The sequence below is a fragment of the Strix uralensis genome, chromosome 31 (assembly GCF_047716275.1).
Source record: "Strix uralensis isolate ZFMK-TIS-50842 chromosome 31, bStrUra1, whole genome shotgun sequence".
Classification (NCBI taxonomy): Eukaryota; Metazoa; Chordata; class Aves; order Strigiformes; family Strigidae; genus Strix; species Strix uralensis.
This window is the reverse complement of record NC_134002.1, coordinates 951,931-978,661: the sequence shown is the minus strand read 5'-3', so window position 1 is coordinate 978,661 and position 26,731 is coordinate 951,931. Positions and strand designations below refer to the sequence as shown.

The window sequence follows — 26,731 nt, the reverse complement described above, 5'->3', positions numbered from 1 at the left end:
TTACACCAAACTGAAGGGACCAGAAAGAGAGTGTGCAAATGAGGAGAGAACATCTCTGGAAGACCAAGTCCTCCCTGGCAGGGCTGCCATGCTGGGACTCTCTTCCCCTCCACCTCTGCACACAGGAATTGTCCCTGCAGCTCCAAAAATGTCTTAGAGGAAAGATTTCAGAAGAAAAAAACATCACTGCAGACCCTTTCTTTTGTTAAAACACACAGAGATCATGGCTCCTCATTTATGCAGCCACTCAGTCAGAAAAGAAATGCAGACAGTGAAACAGAAAGGGGATGACAACATCATTACAAGTAAAATACCACCACCAACAACAGAAAAAGCTGAGAGGCTGGGCTTCTACAGAGTTATATTATAATTGCTTTGAAGAAGATGAGCAGTTTATTGGTTCAGAATAACATCTAGTTATCCGTTTCCTCAGGGCATCCTTGATCTCCTGGTTCCTCATGCTGTAGATGAGGGGGTTCACTGCTGGAGGCACCACAGAGTACAGAAATGACACCACCAGGTCCAGGGATGGGGAGGAGATGGAGGGGGGCTTCAGGTGGGCAAACATGGCCATACTGATGAAGAGGGAGACCACGGCCAGGTGAGGGAGGCACGTGGAAAAGGCTTTGTGCCGTCCCTGCTCAGAGGGGATCCTCAGCACGGCCCTCAAGATCTGCACATAGGACACCACAATGAAAACAAAACAACCAAAAGCTAAACAGGCACTAACCATGATAAGCCCAAATATAGTGAAGTAGGAGTGTGAGCAGGAGAGCTTGAGGATGTGGGGGATTTCACAGAAGAACTGGTCCAGGGTGTTGCCTTTGCACAGTGGTATTGAAAATGTGTTGGCCGTGTGTAGCACAGCCCAGAGAAACCCAGTGCCCCAGGCAGCTGCTGCCATGTGGACACAAGCTCTGCTGCCCAGGAGGGTCCCGTAGTGCAGGGGTTTGCAGATGACAACGTAGCGGTCGTAGGACATGATGGTGAGGAGAGAAAACTCTGCTCCAAAAAAGAAGAGAAAGAAAAAGATTTGGGCAACACAACCTGAGTGGGAGATGTCTCTTCTGTCCCAGAGGGAATTGTCCATGGCTTTGGGGAGAGTGATGGAGATGGAGCCCAGGTCGAGGAGGGAGAGGTTGAGGAGGAAGAAGTACATGGGGGTGTGCAGGTGGTGGTCACAGGCGATGGCGGTGATGATGAGGCCGTTGCCCAGGAGGGCAGCCAGGTAGATGCCCAGGAAGAGCCAGAAGTGCAAGAGCTGCAGCTCCCGTGTGTCTGCGAATGCCAGGAGGAGGAACTCAGTGATGGAGCTGCCGTTGGACATCTGCTGCCTCTGGACATGGGGGACTGTACATGGAGGAAAAGCAGTGAGCAGTTAGGGTAGACTTCTCTGAACAAAACTTGCTCCACTTCTCACAGAACCCCACTAAACTCCTTTGCCTCTTTCAGGAGACCATTGGCAGGTTGTCGCAGATGAAAGTATTAACACTGTAATGATTTCACAGCTAAGTGAGCTGTATTAGTGACTGGCAGCACTTGATCATTAACCAAATTAAGGATTTAAAAGTCATTCAGTAAAATATGTTATAATTAAAATAGCAACTTAACTACAGATTCAAAGATGACAAGATTCACACTAACTTACCGTACGGTACCTTAAATCAATACATATATACATGCTCATTCACAAAGACAAGACATACAGACAGACAGACAAAAATATTTGGATCCAGTGAAATAACTATGTACCCACACTCGTGGAAATAACTGTGTATACCTAAACACATCGGTAGGAAGAGAGACTGAGTGGGTGAAAGAGAAGCCAGCTTCCAGTTAAAATTTCCCTCTTGTCGAGTTTGGAGTAAATACTCACAGTGCATCGACATTCCTCAACGGGCGATAATTGAGATTCGAGAGGGTTAACTTCGACCTGGTCTCCCGTCAGTTCTAACGGCAGACCATACCTCAAGGATTCTGGTACCTGAGAGGCATCCCAGCTCAGGGAAGATGCTGGTCACAGGCCCACTGCGATCCAGGAGAGCTCAGAGGGTCTCACTTGGGGTCCCTATTTATAGGGAAAAATCAAAGCACAGACTCTTTCCCTTTCAGTTAAATGTTGGCTTGATGTCCTTCTTCAAAAAGGCTCTCACTATATGTCCTGGGTGTGATGTGGAGCTGTGAGCAGTCCTGACCCACGCAGCACCCGCTCCACAGCAGAAGGACCCTGCCCTGCCGGGGGTCTCTCCTTCCCCACACAGCTTCTCCCCACAGCGCCGTGGGCAGCTCCCCCGGGCAGGCTGAGTGCTGACCCTGGCAGGCGGCAGAGTCCCTGCCCCAGCACACAGCCCCTGGGCTGCAGGGACCCTGCTCTCAAGGACAGCCCTGGGCACCCCTGGCTGCACCCACAACTGCACACCCCTGCAGCCGTCCCCGGGAGAAGGCAGCCGCCATGGCCTGTCCCTCTGACAGTGCAGCAGGGAAGCCCTACTCTGGAGCACGGCCTCCTCCTCCAGACACCAGGGACATTCCTGACTTCACTAGATCCCTGCACCACCTGCAGCTTCATTGCCCTGCACCCAGAGACTTACTGTGTCAAGGGCTGTGAAGATTTCTCCTGCAGTGAGCTCTCAGCATCCTGCCACTGCCGTCTGCCTTTCCCCTCTCTGTGCCCGGCTCCTCTGCCCTCGGTGCCTGCAGGCAGTGCCCTCAGCCCTGCTGCGCTTTGCAGAGGAGCTGCTCCTGGGCAGAGCTGTCTCTCTGCAGAACTGACCACTTGCCCTCAGCTCCCTCCATCCCAGGAGCCCGGCCCAGCTCTGCACCAGAGGACCAGCCCAAGGCATTTTAATGACTCCTCTGGTGAGTTTGTTGCCAAGTCCATGAATCTCAGACAGTGATAGGAAGATGAAGGTGCCTGTCAAGAATTCCAAGTCAGATGCAAACTCCAAGGTTTCTTGGAGTGTTAATGGGTCCCAGTGAGGACCATTACTGACAAACCTCCCCAGGGGCTGGTTAGAGCAGAAAACTCCAGGCAGATATGACAAGTAAACAAAGGTGGAACAAATTCTGAGTGAACCTGGAAGTGTCACTTTAAGCCAAAGGGCCAAGGCCAGACCCCCAGAAGCTGGGAAGGGAGATCCTGTCGCTCAGACATTGCTCAGGGCTCTTCCTGGGGCAGTGTGATGTGGGGATGGGCAATGCCAAGGGCAGGACTATGGTCCAACACCTCCCAGGCTCTCAGGTGGGGAAGGGGAGGCCATGAGACCCAGTGCTGGAAGGGGAAGGTGCTTCCTCATCGGCATCAGTGGCAGAGACAACAGCCAGAGCCAAGGGCAGAAAGAGCTCATCTCTGCTGGGGGATTTTCAGACTTTCCTCATCCCTCTATCGTCTCCACCACAGGCTGTCCCACTGTGTCCCACACCTGCACCTCTTTCTCTGCAGGCTGGAGACGTCCTCCCGGCTACCTCACCTTGCTCTCACTTGAGCATCTCCCTTCCTTTACTGAGATCTTTCCATCCTCCCTGGCTGCTCCTTGAAACACAAAGCTTGGGGCTGCTCCAGTCTCCCTCTGGGTGACTTGTTACACCACAGCACTGCCCTTCGAGTGACATTTCTCTGTGTCCAGTCTGGGACTCCCCAGCTGCACTTTAAACCATTATTTCCTTGTAATCCTGTGTCTTACTAAAAAGAAGTGTTCCACCATCTCTGAAATCACCCCTCAGTCACTCTCAGGCTACTCCTATAGTGCCTGGAGCCTCCACACCACTGGGCCAAAGATCTCCAGGTCCCTCAGACACCCCACACAGCTCATGGGCACTAGGTCTCGAACCCCACCTTGGCAGACCTTCACTCAACATTCTCCAGGTCCTCCCTAGTTCTCCAAAATGGGGAGACATACCCTGGGACACACTCATGTGTAGGGCCACAGCAGTGCTGAGTGGAGGGGGATGGTAACTCAGGGTGTCAGGGTGGCCCACACTCCTCCGAATGCAGCCCCATAGGCAGCTGCCCTTGTTCGTCGTGTCCATCCTCTCCTGGCTCGGAGGGCATCCCTCGTAGTGTCCAGGCCCTTCTCCTCTGAGTTGCTCCTCAGCCAGTCAGGATGCAGCCTGTGTTGAGCTATGGGGCTATTTGTCCCTTGCCCCCCACCTATGCAGGACTGACCAGTATTCCTTGCAAAATTTCAAGTGACTTCCCTTTGCCGAATCCCAGCTTTTCTCAAGGTCTCCTTGGAGTTACCATTCATTTGGTCAGCTTTTCATGTTTGTGTGTAGCTGGCTCATCTTGACTGGGGTGTCTCTCAGAACAGAACAACATGAGGAGTTGAACGGCACTACAAATATCCCCTGCTAGAGAAACTCTGGGTCTTGAGGGTCTGGTACAGATAAGGCCATAGGGCTGGACCCTGAGGGGAAGATTCCCTTTATGGGAGAGAGCAGCAGGAATGTGTGGAGCTCTGCCTGGGGATGGAGGATGAGTCAGCTGAGCTGAAGGGTCATGGGCAACACTGTGGTGGGTGGATATCTGCTATGGACCTCCAGATGAGGAAGAGGAAGTAGATGAAGCCTTCTTCATTCAACTGGAAGAAGTCCTGCACCTCATGGCACTCCTAAACTCTCCCAATATTTGCTGAAGGGGCAACACAGCACAGTGAAAGCCATCCAGGAGGGTTTGGGAGTTAATTGACAACATCATCCTGACAAGGGTGACTGAGGAGCCAGTGAGGGGAGGTGTCCTGGAGGAAATCATACTTAGAAACAAGGAAGAGCTGGTTGGGGATGTAACATTCAGGGGTGAGAAAGTAGAGTTGAGGCTCCTGAGAGAAGAGAAGAAGGCAAAGATCAGGACTTCAGTGAGCAGGCTTTGGCCTGCTGAGGAACCTGCTTGGCAGAATCCCACGGGATATGACACTGAAGAGAAGAGGCAAGAGGTATCTGATGGTCAAGGATCTCCTCTTCAAGCTCCAGAATAGCACCACCAGATAGGCAGGAATTGAAGCAACACTGGAGAAGACGCATATGGATGAGAAAGGAGCTCCTGACAAAAATAAGCATGAAGAGGCAACACAGAGAATTTCAAATCTGGCTGCCTTCCAGCCTCAGGTGTTCACTTACTCTCTGCTGGAGAAATAAATTTGTGTGTTTCATGCATGTGTCTGCGTGTTTGTGTGTGTTTGTCTGTGCGTATGGGTACTGGAGGGATAAGGGGATCCCAGGACCAGCTCCTGGACAGGTGGAGAGTCTAAGATCAGCTCCTGGAGAGATCACTACTGGACACGTGTCTATAGAGGCCAGTGTTTTCCACTCCCACAGCCCAGCATACAAACAGCCCAAACCTCGTTTCTCCTTTCTCCACTGACAGTGGTTGTGCTTGGCCTACAGACCTCCCGAGGTCCCTTCCAGGATGGGTGACGGTGCATTTCCTTCCACCACAGCTCTTCCCTTGATGATAACGGGGAGAGCACTTATGTTCCCCATGACCATGGAAGGGAGCAGTCATACGTTTGTAGCAATCAACTCTTTAATTTTGTCCCACTGCAGTCATTGACTACTTGCTAGGGAAACTCTGATGCAGTCTTCATCATGTCTGAGCTTAACCTTTGCTTTTCTTTTTCTTCCTTTTCCCTCCCAAGTTCTTCTCTTTGGTCACCCTCACACATTCCTCTACAAAGAGCCCAACTCTGCTCTTTCCCCACTGCCCCTGACTTTGCTTCTTTGTGCCCTCCTAGAGTTTCTAACAGGCTTCTCTTGATTCCTGCCTTGGTCAGTACAAAACCAGCAACTCCTTTTCTTAGCTGTGGTGTCCTGCAGTTTCTTATCCTGTGATCTTGTGTTGATGCCTCACCGCAATCAGGGTGAGCCACCTGCACACAAACATTGACAGCCAGAAAAATGGAGTTTCAGTCCAGGAGGCCTTTGAGAAAGTCTGGGACTTGGCCAACACAAAGGGTAAGTTTTAGAGGAGAAGTGGCCAGTCCTGCATTGGGAGGAAGAATAACCTCTATTGATCCCCAGGTGTAAGAAATCAGGAAAGGAAGGCAAGAGACCAGCATGGCTGAGTGGAGACCTGCTGGTCAAAGTAAAGGGCAAGAAGGAAATGCACAGGCAGTGGCAGCAGGGACAGGTACGCTGGGATAAGTACAGGGACACTGCTGGGTTGTGTAGGGATGGGGTCAGGAAGGCCAAGACACAGGTGGAGCTGAACTTGGCAAAGGATGCAAAGAATAAGAAAAAGGGATTCTACAGGTACATCAGCCTGAAAAGGAAGGTCAAAAAACTTGTATCAACTCAATGAACAAGACAGGAAAACTAGGAATAACGGACAGAGAGAAGGCTGAGGTACTTAACAAGACCTTTTCCTCTGTCTTCACTGCACCTTGTCTTCCCACACCTCTCGAGTGGATGGACCACAAGGCAGGGACTGGGGGAGCAAAGTCCCTCCCACTGTAAGAGAAGGTCAGATTCAGGACCACCTGGGGAACTGAACATACATAAGTCTGTGGGACCTGACAAGATGCATCCCAGAGTCCTGAGGGAATTGGCTGATACAGTTACCAAGCCACTCTCCAGGATATTTGAAGTCCTGGCAGTCAGGGGAAATCCCCGGTGCCTGAAAAAAGGGAACCATTGCACCCCTTTTTGAAAAGAGTAGAAAGGAGGATCCTGGGAACTAGCGACCTGTCAGCCTCACCTCTGTGCCTGGGAAAATCATGGAAATGATCCTCCCACAAGCTGTGCTGAGGCACTTGGAGGACAGGGAAGTGATTTGAGACAGTGTGGCTTCACCTTGCCTGACCTACCTTTTGACCTTCTAAGATGGAGTGACAACATCAGTGGGCAAGGGAAGAGCTATGGATGTCGTCTAGCTGGGCTTCTGTAAACCTGTGACACAGTTCCCCACAACACGTTCAGCTGTCAGGGGTGCTGTGTCCACCACCCATCACCACCCCAAGGTGCCTGGGCCCTTCCATGTACAGCTGCCCCATGCAGGAAGCTGGACTGATGCCGAGGAAGGTGGTTGGATCCATGCCGGATGAGGGGGTGACTCTGCTACCAGGGCTGGTGTCTCTGCCAAGCCTGGCTTTGCCCTGGGGTTCTAGGCGTAGGTGCTGGGGGTGCACGAGGAGGAGTCCTGGGAGGGATAAATCTGCCCTTCACTTTTTCCAGCTTCACCCAGCACTCGCCACACTGCAGAGGAAGATGAAGGTCGCAGTGCTCACCATGGCCCTGCTCTTCCCCATCCTGCTGTGCACCCTAGAAGATGCTCAGGTGAGTCCCCAGTGCCACGGGAGGGGGTCAAGGCTGGGGATGGGTCTTGGCTGCAGGACATCAGCTCTCCTGCAGAACGAAATCACAGTGGGGAGCATGAAACCCCTTGCCTTGGCCTCTCCCTTTCCCAATCCAGGGGCTCCTGCAGGCTCCCCTGCACCTCCAGCCCCCACAATGCAGCTTTCTCCCCTCCACAATTCCATCTGTTCCCCCCCTTCGCCCACAATTAATGTTCTTGTGCCCAGAGCCTCAGTTCCTGTTGGAATGGTTGGACCCGTCTCTTCCCTGGGAGTGCCCACACAGATTTCTTGTCCTGATGACACCACGTCCATCCCTTTTGTGCAACCCCATCCCCTTGTTTTGGTCCCTTCAGATATCTCATCCCTGGGATCTCTTTCATGTCCTATCTAGGGTCCCCAAATCCCCTCCCTTTGATCCCTCCCAATGCCTTTCTTTCTGTCTTTCCCCTCAGTCTTTTGCTTTTTATCCTGTCCACTGCAGCAGTGTCCCCAGATCCCCTTCTTTGAACCCCCACTCCCAAACACTCTCCCAATCCTGTCATTTTTGTCCTCTGCAGTCCTCTTCCTTCTGTTCCCACCAACCACTGTGCTTGAAGTCTCCATGTCCCCTCCTCTTGAATTCCTTTAATCCTCACTTGCATTCGACACAGTCCTGTCCCTGCAATACCTCCAGTCCACAACCCTGGTGTCCACTAATTCACCCCAGTGCCCTGTCTTTGGGTCTCCCCCCACCTCAACCCCATCCTCTTTGGAGGACATGAATCCCTCAATCTCTCCTTGTCTCCATCCCCACCCCTGGTCCTTGCATGGTCAGGTATTGTAGGTGACACTTGGAGGAATGGGGCCAGGCAGAGCAGAAGGGATTTTCCTGCTCAGACCAGGGGGAAGCCATGGGCCTGTGGGGACTGGGGACACCTGTGTCCCACCCCAGCCCCACCAAGATCCAGTCCAGACCACCCCTTTGCTCTTCTTCCCTAGGCATTCTTCGAAGCAAGTGCAGGTTATGGCGTGGTGGTAAGTAGTGGGGTGGACTTGGAGGGTATCCAGTCTGGGGAACTGGAGGGCACTTTGGTCCTCCCATCCCTTGCTGGTACTGGGGACATCCCAGAGACCTGTGAGGTCTCATGGTCTTTCTAACAGGGTGTATTTAAGAAAGTAGGTACCATGAGTTCTACTGGTCTCAGACCCTCCCCTCCCATGGCCAGGACACTCCAGGGCATTCCAGTGTGCCCCAGTAAAACCCTGGGCTTTACCACTTAACCCTCCGAAGGCCTCATTCCCACACTCTGATCCCATCACCCGTGCTTTTGATCCTGGAGCAGCAAGCTGTGCAGATCCCACCTGTTGAAGTGTTATTTCATTTTGCTCCTGTGAGCTCTTTTAGCGTTTTCTTACAAGGAAAACAATTGTAGTCATCACTTCTACTGCCCCGAAAAGAGGATGTCCACACGGGTATTTATTGCTGCAGTTTTGTATGAAGGTCAGGACATGCAGATGGCCCAATCACCAGTGGCTGGTGGGAGCTTCCTGTCTTTTACAATCAAATTTAACTTACGACCAAGGGATACACTCAGCCCAACAGGACCTGAAGCCCAGGCTGTAAATGGAGCACAGCCCAGGCCTGGGTCTACTCAGGTTTACTGATATGAGGATCACTGACTCCTCAATGCACCGTGATCTTCTGGTCAGGATCAATGAACCTCCTGATGAAGGACAGCAGGAGGATGAAGTCTCCTTTAGACAGCTGGAGAACGGACACAAATTTAGGCCCTGGTAACCAGTGGGGACCGTGAAGAACATGGACCTCTGCTAGGTGGCCTTGGTTGAAGGGAGGGTGGAAAATAATCCTTGACCCTCCTGGACTTGTTTTTCACAAGAAGACAGGGCAGGACTGGTGGAAGATGTGGAGGGCAGCTGTGGCTACAGTGCAAGTGAAGGTGGCAGGGTTGAAAACCCTGAGGGAAGTCAACAAGAGAAATTGTAACAGTGCTGAGAGGAAGGATCACCTCCACCAACCTGCTGGCAGTGCTCTTCTTAATGTAGCCCAGAAAGCCACTGGCCACCTCTGCTGCAAAGGTGCAAAGCCTGGAGAAGAGACGGCTTTGGGGAGACCTAATAACAGCCTTCCCATATCTTCTTGGGTGTCCTCATGGAAATGCAGCCAGGCTCTTCACTATTGTGCATGGTGAGAGGATGGGGGCCAATGGGCATCAGCTGAAACAAGGGAGGAAAAACTTTCTGCTCATCAAGACGGTCAAGCACTGGAGCAGATTTCCCAGAGAGCTTGTGTCATCTCCATCCTTGGAGCTTTTCAAGCTGAAAATGAATGGAGCCCCGAGCAACTTGCCATGACCCAGCAGGAAGTTGGACTAGAGATCTCCTCAGGTCCCTTCCAGCATGAATGATTCTGCATTTTGATCCACCATGGATCTTTCCTTCATGATGGGAGGGAAATCACTCAGGTTCCTGGTGGCCACAGAAGTCAATGAGAAAGTTTGCTCAGATGATCTGTGAATTTTTTGATGCAGGCATGCTTGGCAGGTACCTCCAAACAGTCCTGATCTTTTCCATTGCTTCACCTTTGTCTTCTCTTTTTCCTACTCAAAATTTCTTCCCCTTGACCATCCTTGCACCCTCCAATGCAAATAGCCCATCTCTATTTACCTTTTCCTCTTTGGTCCTGGTTTGGCTTCCTTTGCCATTTCATTTGGTGTTTCTGAACTTGTCACCATGGGAATGTGTACCTTGGTGAACAGCATCATTGAATAGGTGCCTCCTGTTATTATCTGTTATGTCCTGCAATTCCTCATGCTCTTATTGTGTCAAAGTCACCCCATGTCAGGGTGAGCCATCTGCAGGCACACATCACCAGCTGGCCCAATGGAGCTTCATTGCTGGGGGACCCTGAAAATCTCTGGGGTTCAGTCAGTAGAAACCTCATGAAGCTTTACAAGGCCAAGTGGCCAGTCCTGCATTTGGGGACAGAATAACCCCATAGATGGGGGCATGTGGGGACCTGACTGGCAGAGGAGTGACCCCGAGGAGAAGGGCCTGGGCATCACTAGGGATGCCATACAAGGCAGAGGTGCATGTCACCGTGAGTAAGGCCAGCTGCCTGTGGGGCTGCGTTAGGGGGCATGTGGCCAACTCAGACAAGGGAGTGATCATCAGCACTGTGGTGGCCACATCTTGACTAGTGTGTCTGGGTGTGGGGCTCCCTGTTCTGAAGGAATGAGGAGGAACTGGAGAGGCTCCAGAGCAGATCTGCCAGGACGGGGTTTGGGGACTTTGTGGAGAGGCTGAGAAACCTGGGCTTCTTTAGCCTGGTGAGGTGGAGCCTCAGGGCACCGTACAAATAACCTGAAACTGCTTGAAGGGGGGGTTCTGAGATGATGGAGCATTTCTTGGTAGTTGGAAGAGAAGGAAATCTCACAAAGTGTATCTTGGAAGGTTCAGACTGCATTTGAAGAAGAAGCTATCTCACTCAAATGGTAGCATTGTGGTGCAAGAGATCACCCCAAAGGAGTCAGGATCAGCCCATGGCTTTGTCTTTCAAGGAACAGGCGGTGAGGGTGGAGAGACATCAGTGAAGGTGTGGAAATGCTGAGGTAGGAGCTAGGTGGGAAAGCAAGATGGGTGTCTGCAGCCTGGAGAGAAAGAGGTGCAGGCATGGGACAGTGTAGGACAGCCTGCAGTCGAGATGGCCAAGGGCTCTGGCAAGGCTAAAAGGCCCAACAGGACCAAGTTCTTTCTCCCCTTGGCTATAGCAGTTGACTCTGCCACTGAGGCCGAACAGGAAAAAAATTATTTTGAGGCTCTGGACTTCATTTACTCTTCACCATTGCTTGGGGAAGCCGGGAGGTGTTGTGCAGTTTTCCTACACTTGGCATTGCTCACCCTCACACCCCACTGCCCCCAGGAAGAGCCCTGAGCCACACATGAGGGGCAGCATCTCCTTCCCAGGGCCTGAGGGTCAGGGCTTGGCCTTTCTGCTTCATAAAACAAACCAAGGGGTTTCTCAGCATTACAGCCACCTGCAGGGTGCCTTTGCCTACCTGCAATCACAGCCTCCAATTATCTGCTCTAACGAGTCCCTGGAGAGGCTTTGTCAGTACTGGCCCTCAGTGGGGCCAATCAGTGCTTCAAGGTACTTTGAGCTTTGCTGCTGACTTTGACTTCTTGAGTACTTTGCTCAGTCTCCTCTCAGTATCTGAGGTTCATGGACTCAGGGCCAAATACACCATGGGGCTCATTAAAATCAAGAAAACCCTAACGAGCTATTTCTCTTCCTTTAGTTTTCTTCAAGTCTTCAGGACTTGTACAGCTCATTGGAGTCATTTCACAGTGTAGTTAAGCAGGAATATTTAAAAGAGGATCTAACCAAAATTATTTTTTATTTTAACGGTTATTTTTATTTACTTTTCAGATTAGAGAAGAGGTGATAGAAGCCTTCTGCAATTGATATTGATGCAGAGGGTCTCCTCAGGAGCTCTGCACAGGTAGCAGAAGCAGCCCCTTGAGGTCTGGCACTGTCTGGACAACCTTGCTCCTCACCTCCCCAGCCTCACCATTTCTGTCATTGGCCAGCTGGGATTTACATCCCTTTTCCTTACATCCGACTTCTCCACTGCAGTCTGCAGCGGGAGGTTACAGCTCCATTGCACCATCTCCCACCTGCTCTCCTTAGAGAACTGGTTGCACACAGGCACAGAAGAATTTTTCCTATTTGCAAGCAAAAAACAGTGAAGCACGATCAAGTTTTATAAACAATAAATCACACTCCTCAGCCATATACTAAGTACACGATATCTCTAATGAGGTCGTCTTTCAACAATGGATAATCTTGGGGGATAGTATTTTAGCTACATAGATACAAAAAGGTAGATATAAACATAATGAAAGATTTGGCTAAAGAGACAATTAGACTATTGAGAGACAGGCAAGGTTTGAGTCCCTGAAGCTCAAAGCAGCAGCACAGGTGAGAGGTGTCTGAATGAACAAAGAGTAATGGAAGGAGAAAACTGCAGTTCTGGGCCCCACAATTTAAGAAGGGTGTTAAAGTCCTTGAATGAATCCAGAGGGAGTCAAAAAAACCACTGAAAGGTCTGGAAGGAATGTCCTGTGAGGAGCAGTTGAGGACTTGGTGTTTGTCTAGTTTGGAGAAAAGGATGTTTAGGGGTGACCTCATGGCTCTCTGCAGCTTCCTGAGGAGGGGATGTGGAGATGGAGGTGCTGAGCTCTTGTCATGGTATCCAGTGACAGCACGTGTGGGAATGGTTCAAAGCTGCATCAGGGGAGGTACAAACTTGGCATCAGGAAACATTTCTTTACCAAGAGGGCAGTGGAGCACTGCAACAGGTTTCCTAGAGATGTGGTCGACACCCCAAGCCTGTCAGTGTTTAAGAGGCATTTGGACAATGCCCTTAATAACAGGATTTATCAACAGACCTGAAGTGGTCACGTATTTGGAGTAGATGGTCATTATAGGTCCCTTCCAACTATTCTATTCTATTCTATTCTATTCTATTCTATTCTATTCTATTCTATTCTATTCTATTCTATTCTATTCTATTCTATTCTATTCTATTCTATTCTATTCTATTCTATTCTATTCTATTCTATTCTATTCTATCCTATCCTATCCTATATTCCTGTACAAGGTGGATCCCTCCAGCAGCTGGGCTCGGACACTCACTCTCCTCAGCAGCTGCCCCTGGATACCAGCCTCCCCAGTTGCAGGCACCTGGACATACAAGCCCTCGAGGCCGCAGCCCCGTTCCAGATGCTGGCACAGACCACCCCAGTCACACACAGACTCTTAAGTTCACTCACTCCAGTCTCTCAGTTGCTGGCACTAATGACATATGGGCTGTCTGACCCCCTGCTCCTGCTCCAGTTGCTGCACTCACACCCCCATGCTCACATGTTTTCACGCAGAAGAGAGATTCCCTCACACAGGAAAGAGTTAGAAATTAAGTTTAATGAGAAGACAGGACAGACTGCCCTCGGCGGGGTCCTCCCCTAAACATCCCATAATAAGTCCTGTGCAATCCAAAAATGCTCTTGCCCTACATCCCATCATGTGTCCCACACCCCTAGGCAACAATCCCCTCAGTCCAAATGCTGACCCAGAGCTGCTCTCAGTGGCTCATCCTGACGGGTTTCACCCCTGGACAAGGGGGCTGGTGGCTCTCCCAGGGCAGCCCTGGAAGGAGCTGGGACAAGACGTTCATTCCTCAGGAGCCTGTAAATTGGGATCCCACCTGCCCCTGTGCCTCGGGGCTCTTCTCGGTTTGTGGAGATGGGCTCCTGATGAGCTGGTGGCTCTGCTGTGATGGGCCTGGGAGCAGCTGGGGCAGGGTGGTAACTGAGTTACTCCTCCTGCCATTGTTGGTGCCGCCTTTGTGTGTGCAGATGAGCTTCTTCTCACTTCACCTGACACAGTCCAACAAGAACAGAAATCTCCTGAGGCATCTGTATTTGGAGGTGACACACCTGTGCACTGGTGTTATTTAACAGATGGGAGCAGATCACTGGAATTGCTGTCCAGAAATGCACCATGATTAGGGGAAAAGCTGTAGTGTCGCACGGGCAATGGCTTCGTTCAGGGCCAGGATCACCGTCTTGTTTCTAAGTCTGTAGATGAGCGGATTTAAGAATGGGTACAGGACAGTGTTCAGCAAAGCTACAAATATGTTTGTCTCCAAGGAAACATCTTGTGAAGGACGCACGTAGAGAGCAATGCAGCTCCCATATGCAATGGCCAAGGTGGTGAGATGGGAAGAACACGTAGGAAAAGCTTTTTTCCTCGCAGAGGCTGCTGGAAGGTGTAGAATACAGAAAAGGATGCGCATGTAAAATGCCAGAGTTAAACATAAGGCAGCCAGTCGGCCAACTGATATTAAACCAGAGTCTATTTTCCACAGCAGGCTGCTGTCAGAGCAGGACAACTTGAATAAGGGGCAGTTGTCACAAAGGAAATGGTGGATCTTGTTGGAGCCACAGCAAGTCAGCTGGTAGAGGAGGAGCAGACGGTAACTCGAGAGTGTGATGCCCATGACCCAGCAGCAGCAGCCAGGTGGATGCAGAGCTGAGGCTTCATGATGGCGGCGTAACGCAAAGGCTGGCAGAGAGCAACACAGCGGTCAAAGGACATGACAGCAAGGAGAACCAACTCTGTACAGCCCAGGGCAAAATAGAAATAGGATTGGGCAAAGCACCTCCTTTGCTGCTGCTGAAACTCTTCCATGATGTTTCCAGGAATAGAGGGGAGGCTGACAGGCTGCTAGTTCCCAGGGTCCTCCTTTCTACCTTTCTAAAAAATGGGTGCAATCGTTCACTTTTTCCAGGCACCAGAGATTTTCCCTGACTGCCAAAACTTTCCAAATATCCTGGAGAGTGGCTTGGCAACTACATCAGCCAATTCCCTCAGGACTCTGGGATAGAGCTCATCATGTCCCACAAACTTATGTATGTTCAGTTCCTCAGGTGGTCCCGAATCTGACGGGGAGGGACTTTTCTCCCCCAGTCCCTGCCTTGTGGTCCATCCACTCGAGAGGTGTGGGAAGAGACGCTGCCAGAGAAGACTTAGAAAATAATGTTGTTGAGTACCTCAGACTTCTCTTTCTCCACTGTTACTAGTTTGCCAGTTTTGCTCATCAGGAGGATGCAGTTTTTTTGACCTTCCTTTTCAGGCTGATGTACCTGTAGAAGCCCTTCTTCTTATTCTTTGCATCCTTTGACAAGTTCAGCTCCAGCTGTATCTTGACCTTCCTGACCCCATCCCTACACAACCCAGCAGTGTCCCTCTACTCATCCCAGGGTACCTGTCCCTGCTGCCACTGCCTGTGCATTTCCTTCTTGCCCTTTACTTTGACCAGCAGGTCTCCCCTCAGCCATTCTGGTCTCTTGCCTTCCTTTCATGATTACTTGTACCTGGGGATCAATAGAGGTTATTCTTCCCCCCAGTGAAGGACTGGCCACTTCTCCTTCTATAACTTAACCTTTCTGTTGGCCAAAACGCAGACTTTCTCAAAGGCCTCCTGGACTGAAGCTCCATTTTTCTGGCTGTCAATGTTTGTGTGCAGGTGGCTCACCCTGATTGTGGTGAGCCATCAACACAAGATCACAGGATAAGAAACTGCAGGACACCACAGCTAATAAAAGGAGTTGCTGGTTTTGTACTGACCAAGGCAGGAATCAAGAGAAGCCTGTTAGAAACTCTAGGAGGGCACAAAGAAGCAAAGTCAGGGGCAGTGGGGAAAGAGCAGAGTTGGACTCTTTGTAGAGGAATGTGTGAGGGTGATCAAAGAGAAGAACATGGGAGGGAAAAGAAGGAAAAAGAAAAGCAAAGGTTAAGCTCAGACATGATGATGCCTGCATCAGAGGTTCCCTGCCGAGCAGCCCTGTGTCAGTGACTTCAATGGGACAAAAAGCCACATCTGATCACTCCAAACTTATGTCTGCTCCCTTCCATGGTCATGGGGAACGTGAGCGCTCTCCCAATCATCATCAAGTGAAGAGCTGTGGTGGAAGGAAATGCACCATCACTCATCCTAGATGGGACCTCAGGAGGTCTGTAGGCCAAGCACAACCACTGTCAGTGGAGAAAGGAGAAACGAGGTTTGGGCTGTTTGTATGCTGGGCTGTGGGAGTGGGAAACATCGACCTCTATAGACACGTGTCCAGTAGTGATCTCTCCAGGAGCTGATCTTAGGCTCTGCACCTGTCCAAGAGCTGGTCCTGGGATCAGCACACACCCACCAATGTCTCTCTCCAGCACAGTCACAGAACCACTGAGGCTGGAAGGCAGCCAGCTTCCACCTTCTCTGTGTTGCCTCTTTATGCTTCATTTTTGTCAGGACCTTCATTCTCATCCAAAGTAGACGACTGCCATGTTGCTTGACTTCCTGCATCTATGGATGGACTCTTCTCTTCAGTGTCTTATGCCCTGGGATTCTTCCAAGCAGGTTCCTCAGCAGGCCAGAGCCTGCTCTCCTGAAGTCTTGTTCTTGGCCTTGAACCCTTCTCTCAGGAGGATTAACTCTACTTTCTCACCCTTGACTGTTACATCCCTGACCAGCTCTTCCTTTTTTCTAAGTATCATTTCCTGCAGGACACCTTCCCTCAGTGACTCCTCAGTGACGGTTTTCTGGAAGATGTTGACAATAACCTCCAAAAACCTCCTGGATGACTTTCAGTTTTCTACATTGCCCCTTCAGCAAATACTGGGATAGTTTAGGTCTGCCATGAGGACCAGGGCTCATTCCCGTTGAATGAAGCTTCTTCATCTGCTTCCTCTTCCTCATCAGGGGGTCCACAGCAGACATCCACCCACCACAGTGTTGTTGCTGTAAAGCTGGTATGAGAAAACCCTCTAAGACTCAATGTGAGTTTCAGAAATCAGCACTCTTTATTTCAGCACTGAGTGCACAGGGGAGAGCTCCTCCTGAAGTGTGGGCGACAATTGTCTCCAAAGTAAAAACATATATAGTAACCAATTATCCGTATTCAACATGATTCTGAGAAATTGTTAACATATTCAACACTTTTCCTGGAACTCATTAATATATGTAAATGTCCTTCTCGCATGCGCACTTAAGTTCTTAGGTGGTCTTCAGGGGCCCTCCGGTGGTCTCCGATAGTCATCACGGTGCTCTCTGTCTGACCCTTTTCCTTGCACATGCTCGATTTCTACTTGGCTAATTCCCATCTTCTTGCTTAACACGTACCAGTTCTGTCCAGAACAATTCTTTCTTCTCGCAGGTCACCTGAGCCAGTACCTGCCACTAAGATTTATTTTTCTCTTCTCTTCTAAACCACTGAGTTAATTTATTACAAGTATTTCATAATTTAAATTTTCCACTAACCACTACATATAGAAGATTATGGAATTACCATTTTTACTTTAACAACTTTTTATGAAGAGCTTTTATTTTACTGTATTGATCAGTGATTTGATTTTATATAAATATATATATCAATATCTATCTTCATTTCTGTCATTAATCACTTTTATTCATTTAATTTCTTGATCCCTAAATCAGGATAGTGAAGGTAAGGGGATTTCAAGCAGCACTGTTGGTGCATAACAAGTTTCCTTAGTTACATAAGACCTAAACAAATATTATAACCAACACATATGGTTCCTAAAGCTCATCTAGTTTCTACGATTGAGTTTCACATCACACAACCTTCTAACACTCTATCTCTACTACATTTAAATCTAGTGCTTTTTATAACAGTCTTGCCCATGAACTTTCAGCTCTCAGCTGACTCATCCTCCATCCCCAGGCAGAGCTCCACACATTCCTGCTGCTCTCTTCCAAAAAGGGCAACTTCCTGTCCAGGTCCAGCCCCATGGCCTTATCAGTACCAGACCCCCAGGACCCCACAGTTTCTCCAGCAGAGGGGATTTAGCACCCTGCAATGCCTTATGATGTTCTCTTGTGAGGAAGACTTCAGGATGTTCTATTAAAAGCTTAGGTAGCGCAAGCACTTTCTATATACTAAATTCTGTTAATCTCGCAAAACACCTGTGTTTAGTCAATTAATTTTCCTTTGTTCAGTCTGTGTCTATGTGATTAGCTTGACTGGGTGTTAAACCAGTTTTGGGTTGGGACTATACAAGAAGCAGGCTAAGAACACTTTTCAGGCCTGTGGAGCAGCATTCTGGTTACATTGGTAATATTACAAGATCGCTAAGTCCTGAACACATTTCACTAGGCCTTAAAATCTATTTCAAATATACCAGAGGTTATATTTAAAATTCTTCTACAATGGTGACACTCAAAGGGTTGCAGTCAGTGGCTACATGTCCAAGGATCACCACTTGGACTTAACGTCTTTGTTGGCAACATGGACAGTGAGACCGTGTGCACCCTCAGCAAGTTTGCCGACAACACCAAGCTGTGTGGTGCGGCCGACACACTGGAGGGAAGGGATGTTCCACCCAGAGGGACCTGGACAGGATGGAGAGGTGGGCCTGTGCAAACCTCATGGAGTTCAACAAGGCCAAGTGCAAGGTCCTGCACATGGATTGGGGTAATCTTAAGCACAAATAGAGACTGGGCAAAGAGTGGTTTGAGAGCCCTGTGCAGAAGGACTTGGGGGAGTTGGAGGATAGAAAACTGACTGTGAGCCAGCAACGTGCACTTGCAGCCCAGAAAGCCAACTGTGCCCTGGGCTGCATCAAGAGAAGTGTGGCCAGCAGGTCGAGGGAGGGGATTCTGCCAATCTGCTCCACTCTGGTGAGACCCTACCTCATGCACTGTGTCCAGCTCTGGGGCCCCCAATGTCAGAAGGACATGGACCTCCTCGAACAGGTCCAGAGGAGGCCACAAGGATAATCAGGGGGCTGGAGCACCTCCCTTATGAGGACAGGCTGAGAGATTTGGGGTTGTTCATCCCAGAGAGAGAAGGCTCCAGGGAGACCTTCTAGCGGCCTTCCAGTACTTAAAGGAGGCCTGCAGAAAAGATGTGGAGGGACTCTTTATCAGACGTTGTAGGGATGGGATGAGGGGTAAGGGCTTTAAATGGAAAGCTCGTGGATTTAGATTAAATATAAGGAAGAAATTCTGCGAGTGTGGAGAGACACTGGAACACATTGCCCAGTAAAGTTGTGGATGCCCCCTCCCTGGAAGTTCCAGTGTCTCAACACCCTCATTGTAAAACATTTCTTCCTTATAACAAAACTAAATCTACCCTCTTTCAGTTTAAAACTGTTGCCCCTTGTCCTGTCATTACAGGTGCTGGTAGAAAGTCTCACTCTGCCTTTCCTGGCCTATGACCACTACGTTTTCATCTGCAAACATCTTGGAGAGTGCCCAGACATCTCCCAAGATGGCGTTTGGAGGTCTCAAACACATAAGCACTTTACAGAGGCTGAACGCCCTGGGCTCACTGGTGTGGAGACTCCGGACAGAATAGGAGTAGCCCGAGAGTGCTTGAAGAGAGGTTTCAGAGATGGTGGAGTTTTTCTCTGTGTGTACAGTCTTCTCTTCCCCAGCTGCACTTTCTGGCATTATTTCTTTCTTACACTGATTTCCACTATGAAGAAAAGGTATTCATTCCAAGGCCAGTGTTGCGGTTTAACACATCACCCAGAAGGAGTCTGGATCAGTGCAAGGCTTTTGGAAGATATCAAAAACCAAAACCCAACACTTCAAGAAAGAGCCAGGGAGAACGGTGAGATATCAGTAAAGGAAGGAAGATGCTTAGGTGAGAGCAAGGTGAGAAAACTGGGTGGGTGACTACACCCTCCACGGAAAGAGGTGATGAAACACAGTAAGGTAGCCAGCGGTGGAGATGACAGAGGGTTGTGGAAAAGCTGAAAATCCCAAACAGTCAACCTCTCCCTGACTTTGGCCATGGCTGGAGTTTCTGCCACTGATGCCTATGAGGAGGCACAGTCCCCTGCAACACTGGGGGCTCATTGCCCCCTTATCCCTACTCAGGAGCCTGGCAGGTGCACATCTCCATCACCCACTGCCCCAGGAAGAGCCCTGAGCAATGGGTGAGGGACAGGATCTGCCTTCCAAGACGCTGGAGGTCACGGCTTGGCCCTTTGGTTAATGGGCTCAGGGCTTAGCCCTTTGGCTTCATGAAACACATGCAGGTTTCCTCAGCATCAGAGCCACCTTTGCTTTGCTTTTCCCTACCTGCCATCACTACCTCCACATTTCTGCTCTAAGTGGAGCCTGGGGAGGCTTTGTCAACAGTGTCCCTCAGTGGGACCCATTAAAGCCACAAGAAACTTTGCAGTTTGAATCTAAATTGGACTTCCTCAGAGATTTCTTCAGCAGCTTCTCAGTGTCGGGCTCATGGACTCAGCACCAAACCCACCCGAGGGGTCATTAAAATGCCTTGGGCTGGTCCTCTGCTGCGGAGCTGGGCTGGGCTCCTGGGACAGAGGGAGCTGAGGGCAAGTGGTCAGCGCTGCAGAGAGACAGCTCTGCCCAGGAGCAGCTCCTCTGCAAAGCGCAGCAGGGCTGAGGGCACTGCCTGCAGGCACCGAGGGCAGAGGAGCCGGGCACAGAGAGGGGAAAGGCAGATGGCAGTGGCAGGATGCTGAGAGCTCACTGGAGGAGAAATCTTCCCAGCCCTTGACACAGTAAGTCTCTGGGTGCAGGGCAATGCAGCTGCAGGTGGTGGAGGGATCTGGTGAAGCCAGCACAGCCGCCAGGAATGTCCCTGGTGTCTGGAGGAGGAGGCCGTGCTCCAGAGTAGGGCTTCCCTGCTGCACTGTCAGAGGGACATGCCATGGCGGCTGCCTTCTCCCGGGGACGGCTGCAGGGGTGTGCAGGCGCGGGTGCAGCCAGGGGTGCCCAGGGCTGTCCTTGAGAACAGGGTCCCTGCAGTCCAGGGGCTGTGTGCTGGGGCAGGGACTCTGTCGCCTGCCAGGGTCAGCACTCAACCTGCCCGGGGAGCTGCCCACGGCGCTGTGGGGAGAAGCTGTGTGGGGAAGGAGAGACCCCCGGCAGGGCAGGGTCCTTCTGCTGTGGAGAGGGTGCTGCATGGGGCAGAGCTGCTCAGAGCTCCAGATCACTCCTAGGGAATTTCTGGGGGACTTTTCAAGAGGAAGGTCAAGATTGGAGTACCTAAAAGGGGAGGAGTGTTTGCTTTGAGTTTTCTTCCCCTGGTTGTCTTGGTGGGCACTGGGAGAAAGGAATTTATTTCTTCTTTCTGGAGAAGGCACTAAGACCCCAGTTCTTGTTAGCACTTACCAGAATTTTTCCTGAACTCCTGCACACACAGAGATGTCCCTGGGCAGGGCCCTGCTGCCAGGAGGGGTCTGCAGGGCAGAGCTGAGCACACAGCGGGTGGGATGGGGGTGGCGAGCACTGACAGGATGGAGACGTATTGACAGAGGCACAGGTCCTGCCTGTGGCAGCTCTAAGCAGCAGAGACATTTGCAGGGAGGGAGAGGGAGCTTCTCAAACAAATGCCATAGAAAGGGGATTTGGGCACCTCCCTCTCATCCTCTGCAGCACAAAGACCTTCAGGGAGCACTCCCCTGGTCTCCTCTCCCACCCAGACAGCCTTTTCCCCCACTGTTGTGGGATTTCCTGCTGTCTTCTTCTTGGCATCCTGACCTGCACTGAGGAGAAACCCCTGAGTTCCTCTCTGTCTGTCCCTATCCTTACTCCTTACTCCCTTGACAGGAGTTTTGGGGCATTTCTCTGTGTTTCCCCTCCTGATCTGGTTGCCTTTGTCCCCACCTTACCTGGGGGCTCTGGGCACGGCAGTGTGTGGGACTGGCAATGAGCTGACCCTCACTTAAGGACAGCCCATCTTCAGGGCTTTGACTCTTCCCCTGGGGTCCCGCTTCTCCCGTGGTCTCTCTGCGCCCCATGGAGAAGACAACTCAGTGCTAAGGCCATAGCAATGCGGCTCATCGTCTGTGTGTGGGCAGCTGCAATGAGCCCTGTGTGTCCCTGCCTGGGAGGGGGGAGCTGAGATCCTCCTCAGGTACGGTGAGATGTTGGGGAGGGGTTTGGGGATGTGCACTTTGAAACTGGATTCCTCCGCTGTCAGAAGTTTCCAGTTTCATTTCAGGTGAACATCAGGCTTTGATCATCCTCCAGCTCAAAGAGAGGCAAGGAAAGGGCAGCTGAGAGCAGGGCTGATGGACAGAGCAGCTCTCCACACTGCACGAAGGGACAGTCCCTTTGCCTGCCAGCACCAACAAAGTTTCATATGGAGTGGAACAGGAATGCCAAGTGTTTCTGCCTTAGGAAATGCTCCTCAGTTGTGGTGAGACAACTAGAACAAAATAAACAAAATCAATTCCCCACAGCTCTGCTCTAATGTCAGGTGAAATGGGAGAAACAATGCTGAAATCTCATTTCTATCAATAGTGGGTTTAATTTGAGATCACCCGTGTTCCTATTTGCCTGCTGTTGTAGGATAGGACTGATTCATCCAGAGCCCACAGCACAGACCCCTGCTCCCTTGGGTACCCTCTGCCAGCACCAACCAGAGCTCATGAGGTGGACACGTGTGGTCGTGCAATTCCTCCCCGCCTTCTCTCGGCACTTGTAGTGACTCCAACTCCCCTCCTTGCTCGGCCACTCAGTGCCCCTTCGCCAAGCCTGGCTCCTGCTCTCCCTATCGCTTAGGAACAGTCCATCACCTCCTGACAGCCTGGTACACCTGTACCTGGGACATGGTCCAGGGAAAACAATAACAGAATTGCACACCCATCATGTTCTTGTGCAAAGTGGTGGAAGATACCAGAATGCGCCATTATTTGAGCTGGGCTGGAGCTAAAAAGTACCTGAGAAAAGTCAGTTACCTTGGACGTTATAAATAGGGACCCCAAGTGAGACCCTCTGAGCTCTCCTGGATCGCAGTGGGCCTGTGACCAGCATCTTCCCTGAGCTGGGATGCCTCTCAGGTACCAGAATCCTTGAGGTATGGTCTGCCGTTAGAACTGACGGGAGACCAGGTTGAAGTTAACCCTCTCGAATCTCAATTATCGCCCGTTGAGGAATGTCGATGCACTGTGAGTATTTACTCCAAACTCGACAAGAGGGAAATTTTAACTGGAAGCTGGCTTCTCTTTCACCCACTCATTCTCTCTTCCTACCGATGTGTTTAGGTATACACAGTTATTTCCACGAGTGTGGGTACATAGTTATTTCAGTGGATCCAAATATTTTTGTCTGTCTGAGTGTCTGTATGTCTTGTCTTTGTGAATGAGCATGTATATATGTATTGATTTAAGGTACCGTACGGTAAGTTAGTGTGAATCTTGTCATCTTTGAATCTGTAGTTAAGTCGCTATTTTAATTATAACATATTTTACTGAATGACTTTGTAAATCCTTAAATTGGTTAATGATCAAGTGCTGCTAGTCACTAATACAGCTCACTTAGCTGTGAAATCATTACAGTGTTAATACTTTCATCTGCGATAACCTGCCAATGGTCTCCTGAGAGAGGCAAAGGAGTTTAGTGGGGTTCTGTGAGAAGTGGAGCAAGTTTTGTTCAGAGAAGTCTACCCTAACTGCTCACTGCTTTTCCTCCGTGTACAGTCCCCCATGTCCAGAGGCAGCAGATGTCCAACAGCAGCTCCATCACTGAGTTCCTCCTCCTGGCATTCGCAGACACACGGGAGCTGCAGCTCTTGCACTTCTGGCTCTTGCTGGGCATCTACCTGGCTGCCCTCCTGGGCAACGGCCTCATCATCACCGCCATCGCCTGTGACCACCAGCTGCACACCCCCATGTACTTCTTCCTCCTCAACCTCTCCCTCCTCGACCTGGGCTCCATCTCCACCACTCTCCCCAAAGCCATGGACAATTCCCTCCGGGACAACAGGGACATCTCCTACTTGGGATGTGCTGCCCAGGTTTTTTTCTTTCTCTTCTTTTTTGGAGCAGAGTTTTCTCTCCTCACCATCATGTCCTACGACCGCTACGTTGCCATCTGCAAACCCCTGCACTACGGGACCCTCCTGGGCAGCAGAGCTTGTGTCCACATGGCAGCAGCTGCCTGGGGCACTGGGTTTCTCTGGGCTGTGCTGCACACGGCCAACACATTTTCAATACCGCTCTGCCAAGGCAACACCCTGGACCAGTTCTTCTGTGAAATCCCCCAGATCCTCAAGCTCTCCTGCTCACACTACTACTTCACTGAATTTGGGCTTATCATGGTTAGTGCCTGTTTAGCTTTTGGTTGTTTTGTTTTCATTGTGGTATCCTATGTGCAGATCTTGAGGGCCGTGCTGAGGATCCCCTCTGAGCAGGGCCGGCACAAAGCCTTTTCCATGTGTCTCCCTCACCTGGCCGTGGTCTCCCTCTTCATCAGCACGGCCATGTTTGCCCACCTGAAGCCCCCCTCCATCTCCTCCCCATCCCTGGACCTGGTGGTGTCATTTCTGTACTCGGTGGTTCCTCCAGCAGTGAACCCCCTCATCTACAGCATGAGGAACCAGGAGGTCAAGGATGCCCTCTGGAAACTGATATCTAGATGTTATTTTGAAGCAATAAACTCCTCATCTTCTTCAAAGCAATTATAATATAACTCTGTACAGGCCCAGCCTCTCAGCTTTTTCTGTTGTTGGTGGTAGTATTTTACTTGTAATGATGTTGTCATCCCCTTTCTGTTTCACTGTCTGCTTTTCTTTTCTGACTGAGTGGCTGCATAAATGAGGAGCCATGATCTCTGTGTGTTTTAACAAAAGAAAGGGTCTGCAGTGATGTTTTTTTCTTCTGAGATCTTTCCTCTAAGACATTTTTGGAGCTGCAGGGACAATTCCTGTGTACAGAGGTGGAGGGGAAGAGAGTCCCAGCATGGCAGCCCTGCCAGGGAGCACTTGGTCTTCCAGAGATGTTGTCTCCTCATTTGCACACTCTCTTTCTGGTCCCTTCAGTTTGGTGTAAGGCCTGAGTGCTCTGGAAGCTTGATCACACTCCTGCTGCATGGCAGTTCTGTGACCACAGGCAGGGACAGGCTGAGGTCTTCTTCCAAACCTGATCTCAAGAACATGCCCAAGGAATTAACCTGGAGATGAAAATGCCAGTGAACAGGTGCACAGTGTGATTTGCAGGGTGGGAGGACGCAGCACTGTCCTCGCACAGCCAGGCCTCCTGGGAGAGACTTGAAGGACCAGGGTCTGGACTGTGCCCATGTTCACTGGACACACTGGGGAAGCTGCCTGTGCTGGTTTGACTGGGATAGAGTCAATTTTCTTCCTAGTAGCTGGTATGGGCTGCGGTTTGGATTTGTGCTGAAAACAGTGTTGATAACGCAGGGCTGTTTTCATTATTGCTGAGCAGGGCTTACACAGAGTCAAGGCCTCTTCTGCTCCTCACCCCACCCACCAGTGAGCAGGGTGGGGGTGTGCAAGGAGATGGGAAGGAAGACAGCATGGACAGATATCCCCAGCTGACAAAAGTGATATTCTATACCTTATGCCATCATGCTCTGTTATATAAACCTGGGGGAAGAAGGATGAACATGGGGACGTTCAGAGTTACAGCATTTGTCTTCCCAAAGCACCGTTACATGTGATGGAGTCCTGATGTTCTGGAGATGGCTGAGGTCCTGCCTGCAAATGGAAAGAAGTGAATGAATTCCATGTTTTCCTTTGCTTACATGTGTGGCTTTCTGTTTACCTATTAAACTGTCTTTATCTCAACCCATGAGTTTTCTCACTTCTACCCTTTTGTTTCTGTCCCCCATTGGAGCCAGGGGAGTGAGTGAGTGGCTGTGTGGGGCTCAGATGCCGGCTGGGGTTAAACCAGGACACTGACCTAGGGAAATCATCACTCTCTAGCCCCTCCCAAACACCATTTGCAGCACTGGCCTCTCACCCCACACTGGGGAGGAACATTTTCCCTCCACGGAGGTACATCAAATAAGTAGCTCAGAAGTCCATGTTTGCATTGTGAGGAGGAGATGTAAGCATGCACATCATGTGTGTGATGTGAGAGAGCACAAATGCCATCAGCTATTCCTGGGGGTGCCATGAAGGTGTGTGGGACAAACAGTGTCATGAGGTCACTTCACATTGACAGTAACGTCACCTGGGAAACCACCTGAATGCAGCAATGGAAGAAGTTCCCTTGAACCGTGGTCCCTGTGTTCATTCCTCATGCTGTGGGGCATCTCACATGAGTGCAGAGCAGGGTGATCACCACAGGGCTGAGGGGCCTCCCAGCCTCTGGCAGTGGCAGCAGGACGCCAGAGAGACACTACAACCCCTGCAATGCACTGCCTCTGCGTGTGCAAGGGAAGGATTTATGTTTCTGAACACCCCTGTGTGTAAGATGAGCGCATGAGGCCAGCTGAGATGTGGACACCTGACAGAGCCCTGACACTTCTCTGTGTGTCTCCAGGAACAACCCCCACTCTCCCAGTGAGACTCATCTGAGCTGCCTTGAACAAGCTCATTGCAAGTGCTCCTGTTCACTATGTCACCCTTGCCTGTGATTCTGGACTGAGCCCTCAAAAGTATCAGAGGAATCAGAGAGGTTCTGGGGTCCATGGAAAAGGCAGATGTCAAACCCATCTTCAAGTGCAGGAACGAGAATGGGAGAATTATAGGGGGAGAGTTATAAGCTGATCACCTTCTCTCCATCCCTGGGAAGGTGGTAGGGTACATCCTCCTGCAGCCATCTCCAGGTAGTTGAAGGACAAAAAAGGGATTTCTGAACCAAAACAGGCAGGGGACAGAAGGGCATGTTGTGCACATGGAATTTTGCAAGGCCTTTGACATGGTGTCCCGTGGTGTCCTTATAGCCAGGTTGGGGCTACGTGGGCTGAAGAAGTAGATGTTAGGGTGAGTGGAATGTTGTCTGGGTGATCAAGCCCAAATGTCATCAGTGGTACAAAGTCCTGAGTGCAGCCGGTCACTAGTGGCATCCCTCACTGAGCGTCACCTGGGCCAACACATTGAACATCTTTACCATCCTCCTTTATGATGTGACAGAGCGT

At 50.5% G+C, this 26,731-nt stretch overlaps 1 protein-coding gene across 1 annotated transcript; it reads right to left on the bottom strand.

The window, feature by feature from the left end:
- On the bottom strand, nt 1-21,642 carry LOC141936047 (olfactory receptor 14I1-like). The gene is made up of 3 exons (XM_074852771.1): nt 21,514-21,642; nt 879-1,336; nt 1-10 (listed from the first exon to the last, which is right to left on the bottom strand). Exons 1-3 carry the CDS (start codon nt 21,640-21,642, stop codon nt 1-3), a joined length of 597 nt encoding a protein of 198 aa, XP_074708872.1.
- Between the last annotated feature and the right edge of the window lie 5,089 nt (nt 21,643-26,731).